Source organism: Stigmatopora argus, chromosome 2, assembly GCF_051989625.1.
Source record: "Stigmatopora argus isolate UIUO_Sarg chromosome 2, RoL_Sarg_1.0, whole genome shotgun sequence".
Classification (NCBI taxonomy): Eukaryota; Metazoa; Chordata; class Actinopteri; order Syngnathiformes; family Syngnathidae; genus Stigmatopora; species Stigmatopora argus.
This window is the reverse complement of record NC_135388.1, coordinates 3945077-3964993: the sequence shown is the minus strand read 5'-3', so window position 1 is coordinate 3964993 and position 19917 is coordinate 3945077. Positions and strand designations below refer to the sequence as shown.

The following is a 19917-nucleotide window of genomic DNA, read 5'->3' as shown; positions in this document are numbered from 1 at the left end:
GGGTGTTAGCTGGGATAGGCTCCAGCACCCTCTGTGACCCAAGTGAGGATAAAAGCGGTTCAGAAAATGAGATAATTTAGGCACTAAACTCTTTGCGGTCATTGAACGCTATGGTCACTGTTCTTGGACCCACAAAAACTCAACTAACATTAAACTCCAAATTCCCATTGAGTGCCATTGACAATTAACCCACGAAATGAATGTACTCATTGAATCACATTAATTTGACCCAACCTGGCCTTAATTTCATTCTAATTTACCATTGCAATTTACTATCGATGGTCATGAAAGTGGTGTCCCCGCGGTTTTGGGGTCGAGGGTTCAATCCCAGGTCAGCCCTCACTGTGTGGAGTTTGCATATTTGCATGTGTGGGTTTTCTCCGGGTACTCCGCCTTCCTCCCACATCCCAAAAACATGCAGAGTACGCTGGTTAAACTCTAAATTGCCCCTAGCTATGATTAGTTGTCCAACCCCTTGTGCCCTGCCATTAGCTGGCCGCTAATTTAGGGTGTCCATAGTTATCTGGCATAGGCTCCAGCACCCCCCAGGATAAGCGGTACGGAAAATGAATGAATTAACGGTCATTAAAAGACAGCAGATTGCTTGCGTGAGTTACCTTGGTGCCCCAGTCTGTGTAGAACCAGCTTTTGGCACAAGCCCCCATGTCACAGTTCTCCACATGGGCGGGCCTTAAGTTGACGTTACACTCGGCGTCCGGGACGAAGTCGCCCACGTTGCTCAGGCAGCGGACCTCCCGCCATCTCTGGCCAAGGCCGCATGGTACCGAGCACTATGGAGAGTGTTAAAACTGCCATGAGTGGACCTAAAAGTGGGTCGTCTGGACGTGGGTCACTCACGGCGCTCCACTCCGAACGGATTTGCCACTCGCTGCAGATCTTGGCCTGGCACGTGCCGGAAGTCTCGGGTCGCTCTAAGTGCTGGCAGCGGCCGGCGTGGACGTTGTGGGTGTGGTTGGCGTACGCCTGGCGACACAGGACTTGACGCTGTTGCGTGCCCAGGCCGCAAGTTTTGCTGCATTCCGACCATTCGCCGATGTCCCAGCTGACAAAGGGCGATAAATCAATCAGCGCATTGATAAGTGGAGCGAAATAATTAAATAATAAAAACTATATATTCATTCAAGAATGCGAGAGAAGTTTTTTGGGATTTTTACGGTAAAATAATTAAGTGCAAAAATGTTACAACATATTGCATTTATTATACCGTATTACAGTGAGAGACTGTGATTTCCGAGGTGACCTGAAACGCACCTCTCGTCGGAAATATGAGTTTGTGCAAATAAAGGTTGAATTATTAACAACAACAAACAATCTCAGCTGTCCTTTTGTTTGCAGGAGTTGCAACTCTTTACACTTGAACAGATGTAGCCATGTTGCCAGATTGGGCAAACTTCCTGCCGTTTGAGTGAGTTATATTTCCGGAGGGATTGGTTTGGAGTCTTTGCGATCTGGCAACCCAGAGGTGCAGAAAGCAGTTAAAAAGTAAAGCTTCATCCTCTCCTGATTGGCCTTTTTTTTAAGATCCTGTAAACAACCGACTTAACTCACATTGGCCCTAAATTCGACGACTGCCTGTGCATACTACACTTAAAGAAATACAGTAATACCTCGATTATCGTGGTTAATGTGGACCAGACATGGCGGCGATCATCGAAAAACCGCAAAGTAGGGTCACCCTTATTAAAAATATATATATATTTTTTTCCCTCAGTGTTGAGTCTAGTAACAAGAGTGGCTTCTGGTTTTGAGTTTCAGCATGGATTTTCACATTTTTATAAACTTTTAAAAAACCATTTTTTATTTATTAAAAATGTATTAAAAATTTGTATTAAAAAAAAAAATTATGCACCCTAGTAGCAAGCGGAACACAGGGGAGTGGCTTCTGCTTGCGAGTTTCAGCGTGGATTTTCACATTTTTATGAACTTACAAAAAAAAAAAATGTAAAAAAATCTGTGATGTAGTGAAGCCGCAAAAGTTGAAGCGCGAAATGGCGAGGGATTACTGTTTGCCGTTTTAAAGACCAGAAGAGCTGCGAATAGAGAATAAATGGCGTAAATTGTGAACTCACAAGGCAGGGCAGGCTTGCACATTACATGCTTCTTCCTGCTGTGTTGGTTGGCTATTTTTGTCACACAGACCCTCCTCAACCTGGACCTGCTTTAGACGGTGGACGCAGTGGAAGATTGGATTCCTGAAACCTGCACGTCCAAAAAAAGTTTTTCAGGAAATAGCCTCACTTTTTAAAGAGTTTTCTTACCTCTACCGCAAGAAGCGCTGCACTCGCTAAATCCGGCCATCTTCCAGCCGTATTCCCGTTGGCGGCGTGGCGCCTGGTTGCCGTGACGATAGGGCGGAGACCCTCCACCGCCGCTCGGGTCGTAGTTCCCCCGTCGGGAATCGTCGTGAGCCGTTTGAGCCTCGTTCGCGCTGTCCTCTAAAAGGGATGATTTTGAATAAATGCGATCCACGCGGGTAACGTCACGTCATCGTTTACCCTTTGGCGTCTCTGCGGCGACCATGTATTCGTAGTGAACTCCCGGGTTGGGCTGCTGAAAGATCATCTGAGGTAGAGAATGACCAAAATGAACAGATACAATAAACAACATTGGGAAAATGATGGTCTCCACTCACATAAACATCCAAGATCTCATTGGTGGGACCCTCGGCGAGCAAGGACTCCCCGGCCGTGTTGCTGATCTCGTTAGGGCGGCGGTAAGTGAAGGTGGTGCCGCCGCCCTCGTACTTGCCCGGCCGGTCGATGGCCCAATTCCCGTTGACGATCGACCGCCCCGATCGGCTCTTGAGAGCTGCGAGAGACAGATGCGTAAAGCTTAAAAAAAATGTTCATAAAAGCCACTATTCTTTTGAAATGTTGTTTTCTCTTCGAAAAATATTAGAGAAATTTGGGTTCTAGAGTGGCAAAAATAAGTGTGAAACAACAATCCTGTAGAATTAACAACAATAACTATGAATTAGAAATCTCTTTTTTGTAACAGCCTGTCAATAGGGTTGGCATGATTTATTGATTAATCAACATTATTCAACATATTCATATATAATATATATGCGTCTAAAAAAACGGTGCGTCCTTTGTGTGTTTAAAATACAGAAATAGCACTCGTTACTGACACTACGGCTAAAAATACGATGCGCCATATAGTCGTTGGAGTAATCATTATTATAAATGTGTTTGCAATGCTTATTTAGGAATATAAAGCCTTATAATATACATGCTTACTATATTAATCAATATATTTGCTTATTAGGAATAGTAATGCTCATCCTAAATGTGTAACTATATTAAACAATATATATATATATATATATATATATATATATATATATATATATATATATATTGTTGATCGCTTTTATGTTAGAGTTAGAATTAATATGTGTTTTCAACGAAGACAAACGCTTACTCCAAGGTCACTCTCCAGGACAGCTGGCTCCAGCTAGAGACTTAACAATTCACCGAGTCCTTGCTCCGAGGACTGATTACTGGAAGATACGCCTCAACCCTTTCCTCAGATACAAGTTCCAGGATCTACAAGGACTCTTAAACTACTTAGTTTACCTTATAATGAAAATATTATGCAATTCCTCACGCCATTGTTTGGGTGCCTTGTTCAACTTTTATGCTCACTTCGGCAATTCTCGCCATCTAGGGTGTTATTGTACTGATTACATAAACATGTTTTTCGAGTGTCGCGATTAAATACAATGATTCAGTTACTGCAATTCAGAATCCCTTGTGGACTGAGACGACGTCACAAGGCACCTCCTTGCAAGTTGTAAGCAGTTATGTTGAAAGATGTTTTCCTATTTTAATTCAATATTACTAATAATGATTTAAAAGGTTTGAATCATTATTCCAACAGTCGTGAAAATACAGTATATATTTTCTTTATTTATTACATGCAAAGGAGAAAATAAGTGGCTCTAATACAGTTTATAAAAACTGAACAAATGTAAATATTCCAATGGGTCCAAAGCAAGCCGGTGCAATGAAGGGTAGTGCGAAGAAAAGGCGTATCATGACAATCAGTATTAAGCATGAAATAATGGAAAAACTTGGTTATTGCACAAGAAGGTTTCAATTTAGTGTAATGTGAGATTAAAACTTTTTTAGTGTGTGTGTAGGAATCCAAAGTTTATGTTATGTTATGAGCGCATCCGTCAAGTTTCTCTCTTTCACCGCGTTGTACTGAATAATGTCTAATTTTAGTATTAAACATCATAACCACTAGTTATTTGTTGCTCTGTTAGTAGATGGTGAATCACAACCAATAAAAATATGTTTTTCCATTGTAATATCCTGTTTTGGGGTGTTTTTTTAGAGGGTTGGAACGAATTAATTTGAATTTAGTTCATTTGTATGGGAAACGTTGATTTAAGATACGAGTAAATTGACATTGATACGCATTAAGCTCGTATCTCAAGATAAGAGTGTACATTAGCGAGGTTGCAAGTAACATTGAAAAAAAAATATAACAGAATCCTCATTTGTTGGCAGACATTTTGACCCTGATCATTGGATTAAGCACAAGAGACCACTCGAAATGCATTAAGAGTGGAACATAAGACTTGTAAAAGACTGTTTGGATGAGCTGCAAGCAAAAAAAAGCCACCTGGGATGGCTTGGCTCATGAAAAATCCATTATAAACCCTGTTCTTCTCCACATTTCAAACCTTTCTAATATACTCCAATTGTTCATTTGGAATGAACAGCCTGCTTTGGTGAATATTCATGACTAAGAACTTTTAAATAATAATAAAAAAGTGCTTAAGGCTGGGAGGTCTTTTAATGAAAGTGTACTTTCATTGAAGTATGTGGGTCCTGTGGTAGGGGCTAAATTGTTTTTATGGTTTTACTACCATGTTGAAAGTCTGGTTCTCATTAAACAAGAGCTGCTTAAGAAAACGGTTAATGGCGCTCCAGGTGTGTCTTATTCATTCAACGCTTATGCTATTAATTTATATCAAGTAAAATTAATAACCGCTCCACTTTAATATCCAGGTAAAGAATCGGTACATCCCACGTGAAATTCATTCATTGCTCATCCAATGGCGCCCCCTGTGGTAGTCACGAGCACCACAATAACGTTACTGTAAGTCTAATCGAAACAATGACTGTACCAGTGGTGTGCCATCAGGGCCTTCAAGGCCTTCTCTGCTGGCCTAAGAAATATCTGAATCATATATTATATTTTGTCCATCAATACTTATTAAATAATTCCAACTTGTCTGTTAGCTTCCTTTCATTCTTTTCCCCCTGGTTGCACCGCTTCCAGATGTGTGTTTTTATATTGAAGCATTTAACCAATCACATTTCAGCCATTATTTGTTGCCAGGGTCAGAAATCTGCCTCAAGGCCTTCACAATCAGTTCTGCAGGCTCTGCTGCATTAAACAAGCGTCGAAAAGACTGTTGCTTTAACCAATCGGATTTCGAGTTGGCAACACCACAATGCCTTCTCGCAGGCGTAGGGATACGTCATTGCCTTCTCGCAGGCGTAGGGATACGTCATCGCTTTAACCAACTATGATTGGCTAGTGATAGCATGGACTAGCCAGAGCTACCAAACTGTATCTGGAGCGAGCTGCACAAGCAAATATATTGCTGTGTTGATTTAATAGCGGTTTTGTCAACCTGCAATGGCCGAAGGAGGAAAGGAAATGGATTTGTACGCAGAATTACTGTCAAAGCCATTTTCAAGACGGACTTTTCAAGAAAAAAAAGCTGGACATCATTAAGAAAGGTTGGTCAACTCCAAAGCAAGCAAGCCTGTCACAACCGGGAATGAACATTTTCAGCACTAAATTGAATTAAAACATTTGCCAGAAATACGACAGGATAGGCTCGACTTTCAGCATTAGCTGCGATGGCCATAGAAAAGAAGGAGGATGGATATTGTTTACAGGTAAAAAGGATTTTTGGTGAGTAAAATATGGCTATATTGCTAAATAATATTTCAATTGTATGAGGTTATTATTGATGATTTTTTATGTGTCGCAAGCTGTACCTGCGGTAGAGGTTTTATAGCCATAAAATAGTTTTTGAGGGGTTGGATTGATTCGCTGAAGGCGTCGCTAGGAAATTCACGGACTGCCCCTGGACTGTACTAATAACAATTCACTGATTATCAGTAAGAATCGACAATTATCTATATAATCTATGCATTCATATTCGTTGTTTTCTCACGTTAAACTGACATTATATTTTTTGAGGGTAGAGTGAAAAATAAAAAAATTCTCACCTAGGTAGTTGCGACTCTTGGCCATCTCCGTCACGTTGATATTGGTGGCTCCCGGCGGGATTTCGGTGATCTTGTGGTAGCCGATTTTGGTCAGAGGGTGTCGGAAGACACCCAACACAAGCCGGCAGGTGGCGTTGTTACCGCCGCACACCCCGCATTTGTCCATTACCTTCCCGGAGCCCAGAAAGCCATCGCAGCCCAGACTCTGAAAGGAAAGGATTTCTCTGTTAGTCACAGCACTATTTGGGCAATGTCTTATTTGCTGTTTTTTGCGGAAAAAAAATCATGTTAACCGGGTTGCCAAATTGGAAACACAGTACAGTGGTACCTCGACATACGAGTGCCCCGACATACGAGCAATTTGAGATACGAGTAAAATTTCGGGAAAATATTTATCTTGAGATACGATACAAATTTTGATATACGAGCATACAGCGGACGCGAGAGGCTGCTCATAAGAATATCATGGCCACTGTCTTTCCCGTCGCAACTCCCTCGTGTAATGTCTCTACGAGCACTGGGCGGAGAGTTGCATTTTTTCAGTGTTTTTTTTTCTCCGTTAGTCAGCGCGAATGGCGGAGCGATCGCTAATATGAGAGGAGTATATACTACTTTTCATTGGCAAGTGGTCGTGCGTTATCCTATTGTGAGGACATTTGTATGCATCATTTTGGGAATATTTTGAAGGGAATACAAAAGTAAACAACCCTCGATAGGTTGCATCTGAAAGTCAGGGTGGAGGCGGGGCAAATTGAGCCAACCAGGGAGAAGAAAGTTTTAAAAAAAAATTAAACTAGATTAGAATCAAGTTTAGTTTAAGGTTAGATTAAATTTATTTTTGAGTGTGTCTGCATTGTTATCCAAGTTCATTTTAAAGGAACATAAGAGTTTGAGCTTAAAGTAGTTCATTAGATGATTGCTGCATTCTGTGTATGAGAGTATGAGATTGACAAGTGCTAAGCGTATGTGCAAGAATGCAATGTTTTCAGAACAAACGGTGCTAATGTGCAAGACGGCAAGGACAAGACAACCCAGGAGAAAGCAGATACGACTCAACGGAGGAGGACAGACCAATGAAAGCAAGCTAAAGTTAACTGCAGTGTACACATAGCCAATAGAATAATGCCAGGATGCCCTACTTGCTTCCCATTTGCATATTGTGTAGTATAATTCATTTGCTGGGAAACTCGGATGAGTAGTACGTCTGCTGGTGGCAACAGAGGCGTATAGAGCTGTGATAGAGGGACCCGAGACCCAGGTGTATGTATTAGATTTGTGTGTTAGGAATAAATCCACTCGTGTGTGAAAATGCTAGCTTCCTGATACCTTTCTATTGCAGAACGAGCGCGCAAATTGTTGGATGAGTGGCAGTTGGGTAAGGTCACAAATTGGAGTCAGATTACTAACTTAACTTTAATATAATTTAGAGATAAAATTCCCAACAATTTAAATTTATTTATGTCATGTTATGAGCGCGTTGCCGTGCAAAAAAGTCTCTCTCTGTGCGTTGTGGGAAATGGATTTCCATTGTGATTGGACAACCAAATTCACACACACAAATAATAAATAATATGATTATTTATTAATATTTTATCTATTTTTAATGACATGTCCATTTTGGAAAAATCTTGTCAATTTAGACCTAAAACAGCTGTTGAACTGTTTAAAACTAATCAAAATGGATTCTTCCAAAACCACCAAATTTGGCCAAAAGTTGGCCAAATTCCATCAACCTGCCCGATACATTTCTTCCCCGCCCAATCTGGCAACACGGCATGACGATTGAATCGTATCCGGAGTTTCCAGTCAGCAAATGATCAAGTAACAAATAAAAAGTCCCTTAAAGAGAAAGAATGAAAAACAGCAATGAAAAGCTGTTCGTGACACGACGAGACGTAAACGGCTTTAAAGTGTCAGTCTAAAATCCATCACCCCTCACGCGGCACGATCGCAGCAGTCAAACCTTCATCTCGTAAAAAAAAACGAAGTAAAAAAAACCGCTGACACGAGGTTATTCGCGGCCACTTGGACGGAAACAATGCGTCTCAATGGAAACATGCGGTGTGATTTATGGAGCTTTCGTCGGATTTGTCGATAAAAATCTCGGAACAAGCGTCCAATGCGTGAAGGCTCTTTACGGGAAGAACTGCGACAACTCACAAAGTCACTTGGACGAAAATTTTAAAAAAATAACAAATAAATAAATAAAAAGGCTCAACTTTTCAACTTTGCATTGACAAGAAACGCATAGCAGTGAATGCATAAATTGCCAAACTACGGCCCGGGGGCCAAATGGGGGTCTTTGCGCTTCTCAGGTGGGAATAATAAAGGTGACCAATCATGGAAGTACACATTTGTCCTACTATTCTGCATATAAGACAAATCATGAGCACGTGACTTGATCAAAAGTTGTCATCTGATTGTCAATTGCTTTTCTCAAAAAGTTATTCAAAAAGTCAAAATCCAAATTTCGCAAATCATTTTCTGAGAATTGAGAATTCACAACGTTGACACAATATTTAGTGTTAAAACTGATGAACCTTAATGGCGTATTTTCAGGGCAAATATTCTTTCGTTAAGGTTAGGGGGCGGTTAGCGCGTTGGCCTCACAGTTCTGAGGTCAAGGGTTCGATCCCAGGTCGGTCCTCACTATGTGGAGTGTGCATGTTCTCCCGGGCTAGCGTGGGTTTTCTCCGGGTGCTCCGGTTTCCTCCCACGTCCCAAAACATGCAAGCTAGGCTGGTTGAAATCTCTAAATTGCCCCTAGCTATGATTGGTTGCCCTTTGTCTTCTTGAGCCCTACGATTGGCTGGGCACCGTTTCGGGGTGTCCCCCGACTGGTGACCGCTGTGATATGCTCCAGCACCCCCCGTGAGCATTGTGAGGATACACGGCTCAGAAAATGAATGAACGAATATTCTTTCATTAGTACTGTGGCGCATGAATTACGATCAAACTTTTTTTTTTTTTTTTTTTTTTTTTTTTTTTAATTGGACATATTGTACGCATTCCAACTTGTAAGTCTGACAAGTGTGTTTTGTTATTATTATTTTTCCACAACGTGTAGCTCCTCACATCCAATCTCCAGTGGCAAAATCATATTTCTAGTCAATTTAATCATGGAAAGAACATGTCAAAGTGGCGGCCTGGGGGCCAAATCTGGCCCGCTGCATTATTTTGTGTGGCCCGGCAAACTAAATCATGAGTGCCGACTTTCTGTTTTAGGATCAAATTCAAAAGAAGAATATAGATGTATATTACATTTCCTGATTTTCCCCCTTTTAAATCAATAATTGTCATTTTTTTAATCAATTTTTAGTTCCAAAATAATTTTGTAAAATCAAAAAATATTAAAAAAAAGCTAAAATAACATTGTTTTATATTTATAAAAAACTGAATATTCAGGGCTTTTAATCCAGTTCTTTTAATCCATTTATTTAAAAAAAATCTAAATATTATATCTAAAATGGTCCGAAATCGAGTTGACGTTAACGCGGCCCACGAACCAACCAGAGTCTGACACCCTTGAATTGTAAAGCGTAACTGAAGCCCACCTTCATCTGGATTGGGTTACCAACGGAGTGGACTCTGAAAACAAGAGTCTTAAAAACTAAATCCTGGCGGTATTTTTCCCACATGCTACCGTTCAGGAATAGACGGGATTTGATGAGCACTGCTGTCAATGTTTGTTATCAATGTCATGATATCGATAGACCCTTGACTCAAGATTTTAAATGATTGGCATTAGCAATACTAGCCTAGTATTTACTTAGTATCAAATTGACAGCAAGTTTTGCAGTGCAGCGGATTTTTCAGGCTCCAGCGTTTTTTATTTTTTTTACTCTTCGCACAGTAATAACAACATTTTGACGTTCGGATCGGAGGATTCCGACATTCCTACCTCTTAGAACGGGATCAGGAATTCCACAACCGAGCAAGTCTTGTGGTTTATCTATTTTGCAATCTGCTTAAAACAAGCGGATTAGGACTCAAGGTAAGATTTATGCCACGGATGGCCTAAATAAATAGCCTTGTTTATTTTTTAGGCTTCATCCTGATTATTTTTATTCATCAGATTCCAAAATAAAGTCGTACCTCGACTTATAAAATCAATTGGTTCCAAGACTTTTTTCATAACTTGAAAATTCCGTAATCAGAAGTGTACTTTATATGTAAATTCCCTCATTCGTTCCACGGTCCCCCATTCACACTCGGATAAAACGCAAAAAATATTTAAGAATTAATAATAAAAGCATCTTATCATCAGGGAATAAACCTCAACTGATGAAGGGATAACAGGATGGAGGCTCAACATCATATTTTAGCACTTATTTACGAGCCAGGGGTGAAAGGTGACGGTTTAGTGGACGCTGTGGGATTCGCCGATCTTTTCGCGAGCACAAACACAAATAAGATAAAATGTTTCCCTGCCAGCTTTGACGCCGCATCTGTTAGCACGATCAACGTTCTCTTTGGAGAATAACCGCGTGACCGTGAGGAATGCGTAGCGATGGCCGGACGGGACGTCGAGTCTGGAAGTCGACTTAAATCTGCCGCCCACATGCCAGGATCACGTCATGAAACGCCGTTTTGGGAGCGGCGTCCATGCTAACCGCTTGACGAGGCCGCACGCTAATAAAGCCGCTCGTGCTATGAGCCGTTATCGCCATGCGGTGCAGAAAAATCCACGACATGGAGAGACTATAAAAAAGCTTTTTTTTTAACTTCTGTTTTTTATAGTTGCAACTTGGCAGCCCACTTTAAAGAGATTTCAAATTTCCATACATATGGTAAACATATTTGCACGCACACACAAAAATACAAGCCCAAAATGTAAATAAAACATCTTGATAGATAGAATAGATACTTGTGCATGCTTTTAGGGCTGTTGCCTGATTGGATGGTGCTGTGTGTGAGTTTTGAGTCAGAGCCGTGGTCGACAGCAGCCGATTTGTGACTGTGCTGATTAGTTTGTTTGTTTGTTTGTTTGTTTTATGTTGAAGAAATGACTAGAAAGTGTATTGTCAACTTATTGGAATGAGTAAATATTATTTTGTTCATTTTCTGAACCACTTATCCGAACAAGGGTCGCAGGGGTGCTGAAGCAAACTATGGGCAGCAGGTGGGGAACACCCTAAATTGGTAAATAATCACAGTGAAATCTGAGGCATAAAAGGAATGTGAATAATACGTTCTAGCCCCAAAAATAAATACATAAATAAATCACACTAGTATGATATGTTGGTCCCTTATTAAACAGATCAATAAAAGGATTAAACTATATAAGAAGTAATTGGTAATACCTTGGATTTTTTAAAATTTATTTACCATATCTGCCCACATTACCAAAACAACCAAAAGCTGTTTTAAGTGAAGTAGTACTACCAATCTTAATTGGCCAACAAAGTCCCCCGACATGAACCCCATAGAAAATCTTGGGTGTCTTGATATGTAAGATATAACCATCAAAGCTACAAGAAATACGTATTTTCCTGCAATTGCAATAAATAAATGCAGAAAAAGTATAGAAGTTTAGGGTTTTTAGACATATATACTATTAACATCATTAGTGAAACGAAGTCTTTTTTGCAGAGCAATTCATTTAAATGTACGTATATATATTTTTTATTTTATTTTGTATATTTTGACCAAATTTTCCTAAATTCATTACTCCAAATCCAATCTGACATACATGTAAATCTTCAAATCCATAATATTCCATCTTTCAAAGTGAGACTTCATTGAAATCCGCTCCAACTCGCAACTAGCTCCAGATTTATGACCACGGGGGTGTCTTTTAAGACCCTCGCACACTTGCACTAACGACCTCTGACCCTTCCCATCGTCAATCAAACCCAGCTGAGGAACATTGCTCCAACTTTGATGCTGACCTCCTGATTCCATCTGGCCCTAATTTAGCCATCATCATCATCATCCCTTCACCTGCAGAAGCAACTTTCCCCCAATCTTTTTACCCCAACGTTAAATCAAAACAAACCACTTGCACTACCGGATTCTTCCAGATTTCCAAGAATAGCCCAAAAATCAGGTCCTACCTGCGACCTTGGCTTTCCCTGCACGTGGAGGCCGGACAGCAGCAGCAACAGGCTCGCTATTGGCAGCATTTTCCCCAAAACGTTACAGCGCAAACTGCACGTAGCATCCCTTACGAGACCCCCCCCCCCCCCTTTGTAAAGGGGAGGAGGGATGGAGGTGAAGGATTATGGGAGCTTTTATTAGAAGCGAGAGAAAGGGGTATCTTAAAATGGACATATTTTGGGATATAATCCAACGAGATGGGGCTCGGCGGTCGATCCAAGGTCCGGACCTCTGGGGAGGTCACAAGTTCTCTCCGGGCTTGCGTGGGTTTTCTCCGGGTACTCCGGTTTCCTCCCACATCCCAGAAACATGCAAGTTGAGCACTCTAAATTGCCCTTAGCTATGAATGGTTGTTCATCTTCTTGTGCCCTGCAATTGGCAAGCCACAGGGTCTCCCGAAATCAGTCGGGATAGGCTTCAGCACCCCCCATGACCGTTATTCAGGATAAGCCCAACAGAAAACGAATGAATGAATCCAACGTGACCTTTTCAGCCAGGTAATTATGATGAATTAGGATATTTTTGTCCGCCTGAAACGCTTTGTACATTTCTCAAGATACCACAAGATGACAGTAAAGGACTATTTTTGCCTTAACACGTTGTTTTCTTGGCACCAAGGGTCGCCACATTGCTCCAAAGTACAGTAATACCTCGACCTACGATCAGCTCTACCTGCGACATGCTCGAGGTACGATGAAAATTTCGATCGGATAATTCGCACGAGATACGATCAAAATTTCGAGATGCGACCAAGCCAGGTGGCTTACAGGGTGGTGTATTACAGATATCTACGAGCACTGAACGATTTATTCAGAGGAGTTTTTCCTACGCATCGACCAGGAAACGCACAACGCGCATGAGCGGGCACAAAGAGGGCTTTCTGGGTAATGAAGTATACTCGTGCACACAACACCCATAGGCAATGGCACCCTTTCTCAGAATAAAACTTCATTACCCACAATCAATACGTGGGTAAGCTCAGCTGTTACATTTCCTGTTTTTACTTCCTTAGCCTGTTAGCTCCCGTGATCGCTTATTCAAGACTACTTCTCGTTGGCAAGTGGTCGTGCGTTATCCTATTGTGAGGACATTTGTGTGCATCATTTTCGTAATATTTTGAAGGCAATACAACAGCAAACGATCGCGAATCGATAGCGAACGTGAGGGTGGAGGCGTGGCAAACCGCTAACCCGGAAAACGAAGGTAACAAAAGATTAAGACAAAACTAGAATTCAGTTTTGTGTAAAGTTACATTAAACATTTGAGTGTGTCTGTCTATATTAATCCAAGTTAATTTAAATTTGTTCGTTCGGTTACGAGTGCGTTGCCGTGGAAAGTACCCCCGAAACCCCGCCCCCTCTCTCTCCTGTTGGCGAAATCCGCCCAATTTTAGTTATATTAAACACATTTTATTACTATTAAACCACTAGTTATGTGTTACTTTGTTAATAGATAGCGAATTAGAATAAATAAAACATTTTTTCCAATCCAATATCCTGTTTTTGGTGTTTTTTCAGAGGGTTGGAACCAATTAATTTGTTTGTAGTTCATTTCAATGGGAAACGTTCGCTCGAGTTACGAAAAGCTCGACATACGATCTCAGTCCCGGAATGGATTAAGATCGTATGTCGAGGCACCACTGTAATATTTAATGCGTCCAAAAACTAAAAGCAATTAATTCTTAAAAAAAAACGTTGGCGTGCGCTACATGATTGGTTCTTGTTTCTTTAAAGTCTGACTACTGTGTTGAATAAAAAGTCCCAAGCAGTGCATTTTATGGTCCTCCCACGTGACAGTTGGTTTCCTCATAATGTTGCGGTGGGACTCCATTCTCAATAACGACGTCTAACATGCAGCCTGGGCCCTTTTTCATCTTTTCCCAGGACCAAGGCGGACCACCTTCGGCCGGACTAGTTCCTCGCAAAGTTTCGAACACGTTTCTTGAGTTTTTCTGAGTGTGCATAACATAATCTTAAATTGTTGAACTGTGTTTACGCATGTTTACTCAGCTGCCACTCGCAATTCCACCCCATAAAAAACATGTTTTTGCATTTCTTATTCATTTTGATGGCTAAATAAATAACGGTACGGGTTAGGGTTATGCCAACGTCGACAAAGATCAACAGTTGTTATTATAATATCTCCCGGAGATAATCATTTGGTCATTTCACAGCTATTGGAATGATGCTAGCGTGCTTTGCAAATGTGTCTTCTGGATTGACGTATCAGAAGCGAGCGTGTGTAAAGATTTTTACTGGCAATCACTTTTAAAAAGTCTCTGCTTGACATTTAGTTGTGGTGCTGCTTGGCACGTTCCCGTTAAGCCTCAGGAAGTTTTTTTTTTCAATTCTTTGGCGCCGTAAAAGCTTGACATTCCCAGAATCTCTTTGGGGATTCATTCTTTTTGAAAAGTTTCGTATCTGTATCCTTTCAGCACCAGAATTAGAACTGATTAATGGCACTGCTAACATTTGAGCTTGATCAGCATAATGTGTTCTTTCATTTCTGGGTTGGAAGACTATGTAGTACGTCTTCATTTAGCCTATTATATAAAGGTTTTTTTTTTTTTAATTGGGACTGAAACGAAGTGTGAAGATCCAGCAGGAAGTCAACACGTCATTTTGGGTGTTAGCTCCCACGCACTGTCAAGTCAGTCCCGTTTGGATTGAAACACTGTAAAAAGTTCCCACAGCTCAATTTCCTGTGGACCTCAGCGTCACTCCGATCGGCCAAAATTCAAATATCCTGCCATCTTGTGGCCACTATCATCCTCTCGTTTCACGTGAGAGGCTATTTTGATAATTTCATATTTGGGACTTACCTGAGCGAGAACCTATAATCATGTTATTTGTCAAATAAATGCAGTACAGGGGCTTTTGAATTGCCTTCATTTTTTGGGCACCATCCTCATCCTTATACTAGACCACAGGTGTCAAAGAGGCGGCCCGGGGGCCAAATCTGGCCCGCCACATCATTTTGTGTGGCCCGGGAAAGTAAATCATGAGTGCCGACTTTCTGTTTTAGGATCAAATTAAAATGAAGAGTATAGATGTATATTACATTTCCTGATTTTCCCCCTTTTAAATCAATAATTGTAATTTTTTAATCCATTTTTTTCTGTGTTTTTAGTTCAAAAATCATTTTGTAAAATCTAAAAATATATTTAAAAAAAGCTAAAATAAACATTGTCTTAGATCTATAAAAAATTGAATATTCAGGGCTTTTAATCCAGTTCTTTTAATCCATTTATTTAAAAAAATCTAAATATTATATCTAAAATGGTCCGGTCCACGCGAAATCAAGTTGACGTTAAAGCGGCCCGCGAACCAACACGAGTTTGACACCCCTGTACTAGACCAAAGACTCCAACGCAAAATAAAATAAGTCTTCTTACCTTGCACTTTCCGGCGACACATACGGAAGAATCGTCAGGTCCACACGGCGTGCCGTCAATCACTTTGTCGGCCAGTCGCACGTAGAACCTGAAGCCGGCGGCCCGACAATTGAGCTCGCAGTGTTGATCTCCAGCAACTATATGCACATGTTAGAAAGAAATCTTTAACTTTCTATTGATATTAATCTGGATAGGAAATTTTGACAGATTTTCTATCCATAGTTTATAGAATTTTTTTGGGGGAAAAAATATTTATTCGTGTTTGGCATTCCCAAAATCACAGTCAGATTTCTTTGGGGATTTTTCCTGCTTTTTTGCTATTTTTGTCTTGCGGCTGCTAGGTTTTGATTTATCTGCATTTCAGATGTGTTTCAATTGGGATTTTTTTTTGTTTTATATATTTTGTTTGATGGTCCAATACATACTAGTAGTTTGTGCTCTCATGTGTGTCTTTGTAAAATTGCTAAATTGCTACAACTCATAGATTAGCATTTTCTTTAAATAATTTGTTTAATTTTTATTAGTTTCATTAGTTTTTATTTAATTATTAGTTATTTGTCAGGAGCAGGAATTGAAAAATTAAAATAAACTCATTGTCAAAATTTGCATTTGTAAATATTGGATTAGGGTGGCTTTAACTCACCCTTTAAGTATTCATTCATTATCTAAACCGCTTATCTTCACAAGGGTGGTGGGGGGTGCTGGAGCCGATCCCAGCCAACTATGGGCGCCAAACATGCACATTTGTTTGCAGAGTATGTCATCCCAGTTTGTTTTTTTTACTCCAGTATGCATTTGCGACATACTAATATGAAAATGGTTTATTTTTGTCCATTTTTTTTAAAGATCGAATTGTGTTTTACACAGTATGGAACATCAATTCATGTTTTTAGTGCTTTGCTGCCATCTCGAGGCAGCTGTGTCTAATTCTCAAAGCCGCATTGGTTTTATATCCAACTTATTTTCTGGATATTTGCTTTTTTAATCTTATTTTTACCTTCATTAAAAGGCTCCCAATCGTACAGTCTCCCCATGAAAGGCTTCTTGTTGTGTGTGGAACACTGGGCGGCTCGTATGTGTTTGCTGGATGTGAGACAACCCTATAAAAAAAATGACAGTTATGAATAGTAATAATCCAAAAGCATGAGAAACCATTTTTTTTTTAAAGCACACGTGTCAAAGTGGCGGCCCGGGGGCCAAATCTGGCCCGCCGCGTCATTTTGTGTGGCCCGGGAAAGTCAATCATGAGTGCCGACTTTCTGTTTTAGAATCAAATTAAAATGAAGAGTATAGATGCATATTAAATTTCCAGATTTCCCCCCTTTTAAATCAATAATTGTAATTTTTTAACCCATTTTTTTTCTGTGTTTTTAGTTCAAAAATCATTTTGTAAAATCTAAAAATATATAAAGAAAGCTAAAATAAACATTGTTTTAGATCTATAAAAAACTGAATATTCAGGGCTTTTAATCCAGTTCTTTTAATCCATTTATATAAAAAACCTAAATATTATATCTAAAATGGTCCAGCCCGCATGAAATCAAGTTGACGTTAATGTGGCCGGCGAACCAACCCGAGTTTGAAACCCTTGTTTTAAAGGGAAAAAAAACATGGTGTGTTACTATGTGTCATTTTGCCATTTAATTAATGGCTTTATAATTATGGCTATAAAATCCTAATTGCTAAGGTTGGTAAAATCAGACTTGAGGAATAAATACACTAAGTCTAAGTATTCATCCTTGGCCTTAAATAAATAGACACAAAGATGTACGTGGACCTGTTGTTTACTTCCAAAGGGCTTTGCTTAGGTTACACGCACAAAAAAAGTGATTCATCAAGCAAGAAGTAGAGAAGTTAATAAACAGGAAGTTGAAGTCACTCATCGATCAGGTTGCTGTTAAAAGACGACCTCGCTGACGCCTAACAAGTCTAAACAAGCCTCGACTGGGATTTACTTTATGCTCGTGATGTTAGACAGAACCAAGGGGGTGTGTTCCATTTAAGTTTTTTTTCTTTTTGGGGGGTGTTCAGTGAGTCACTTTAGCTGGAAGGCGGCAGGAAACAATTACGAGAACTTGACAATTAAATCAATGCAAGAAAGGAATTTAAAATATATATAATAATTAGGATTTATTTTAAACAGACATTAAATGCTATCATGCCTGAATTTTAAGACATTTGAGACCACAATTCAAAGATGAAAATCGAAAAATGAATAAATAAGTATGCCAAAACCAAATGTTAATGCCAATTTTTTATGATCTACGTTCCTACCCTCAAGCGGGAGAAAATGGGTGGAACCCGTATATTTTTAGCCTTTTGTTCCATTCATACTTCAAAGACATCTCGACCTGAAACGCCTGTTAACTCATTCACCACCAATATGTATCATTTTCATAAAGTACAGTATTTTCTCGCATATAAGCCGCATCTGCGTATAAGCCGCACACTTAAAATTAATTGAATTTTATAATTTTTCTCGTATAAGTCGCCCCTGATTCACAATTTCACCTCCATATTCATGGTTTTAATAGGGAGTACAAATGTGTTACTTTGAAGGGAAAATCTTAAGAAAAATCATCGCACGTGCTATTTTTGAGATACTGTATGAATCAAAAGCACATTATTAGGGTCAATATCATAAGGAATCAATTCACCCAGTAATGGTTGTTTTCTTACTGCAAAACAGAAAATAACAAATAGTAAATAATAATTTTCAGACATCTACTGGTGAAAAAGAGTATAACAACGCTTTAAGTCTTGTGTGCGTATAAGCCGTACTCCTGATTTGGTACACGGTCGATTGGTCGCCAGTCTTTTGGTCGCCGGTCTTTTGGTCGCCCAGAAGGTAAGTGATAATTACCATTTAAATCGTTGCTCAAATTCCCTAAATACAAACTGTGAATGACTATTTAGTCATACTTAATGCCCTAGTAATTATTAGGCTAAAGAAAAGCTCCAAATTTCCCGGACTTTTATTGTTTTTTGTTGGAGAACTTGTTAAGACCCTGACTGACGTAGCTTCTTAAAAGGGACAACGCATGTACATACAAACTCTTCTACACTCACACGTCGGCTCCGTGAAACTGCTCATGGCCATTGTTGGCTTTTATTGATGCGTAGACCGTGTTGTTTTACCTTGTTTGGTCGCCGGTCTTTTGGTCGCCGGTCTTTTGGTCGCCTGTTGTTGCGGTCTGGGCGACCAAAAGACCGCGACCAAAAGACCGGCGACCAAAAGTCTGGTGACCAATCGACCGCACACGATTTCTGAGATACTATATGAATCGAAAAGATCGTCTGCTGGATTGCATGCTGCCTGCACGTAGACAATTCCAAAAGGCAGTCACGTGAGCAGTACAACCAGGAAGTGTGTCCATAGCGGTCTAGTTTGTCATCCCTAGGTAAGATGGTGGCGCCCTGAGTGAGCAATGGCAGGCACAAGTAAGTGATTTTTTCACGTTTTATGCAAGATACGTTTTTTTTTCTTGAATTTAATTCATAGACATCAAAATAAATAGATTGTGTTACCTTCTGGTTACATAGTCTATGGTGATGGTGCTCTCCTGTACAAGATGAAGCCGGGAGTGAGTGGTATGTTCCAAAATCCTGCCCATCAGAGGGACGCTCCATCTGGTTCGGCTGGTACAGTGGCGCCCAGTGGGTCTGCGTGTAGGGTCCTCTGTGATCAAGGTGGTGTGAACTGGAGCTACCATGGTGGGGGGCGGTGGAGCGTCTTTGTCTGTTAGAGTGAGGCTGTCGGACCCTTCCAGAATCTTGCATTGGAGTTCTTCCGTAGCCGTACCTTCCTGGGATGATCCTCCTGAAGATATTCATTGTAAAAACGTCAATCAACTGATCTACAAAGCTCCAACCTTCTTATTTACTTTATTTTCTCGCATATAAGCCGTATTTGTAACTAAAAAAAATGATGACTGAATCAAGGGTACGGCTTATACGCGCACAAGACTTGCTAAACTCTTTTTCACCAGTAGATGTCGGCAAATTAACATTTACTATTTGTTAGTTATTTTCTGTTTTGCAGTAAGAAAACAACCATTACTGGATGAATTAATTCCTTGTGATATTGACCATAATAATGTGCTTTTGATTCATTCAGTATCTCAGAAATACTATGTGCGATGA

General features: G+C 40.1%; 1 protein-coding gene across 1 annotated transcript in view; it reads right to left on the bottom strand.

Moving 5' to 3' along the window:
* The window catches only part of thsd4 (thrombospondin type 1 domain containing 4), a 31291-nt gene that overhangs the window by 6146 nt on the left and 5228 nt on the right, over positions 1–19917 (bottom strand). Inside the window, exons 5-14 of the mRNA XM_077590165.1 lie at positions 19303–19594; positions 16772–16874; positions 15775–15911; positions 6282–6486; positions 2654–2829; positions 2517–2583; positions 2280–2456; positions 2091–2220; positions 859–1063; positions 618–791 (exon numbers count right to left, since the gene is read on the bottom strand). Of these exons, the coding sequence (XP_077446291.1) occupies positions 618–791; positions 859–1063; positions 2091–2220; positions 2280–2456; positions 2517–2583; positions 2654–2829; positions 6282–6486; positions 15775–15911; positions 16772–16874; positions 19303–19594 (1666 nt within the window). The remainder of the gene's footprint in view (positions 1–617; positions 792–858; positions 1064–2090; positions 2221–2279; positions 2457–2516; positions 2584–2653; positions 2830–6281; positions 6487–15774; positions 15912–16771; positions 16875–19302; positions 19595–19917) is intronic.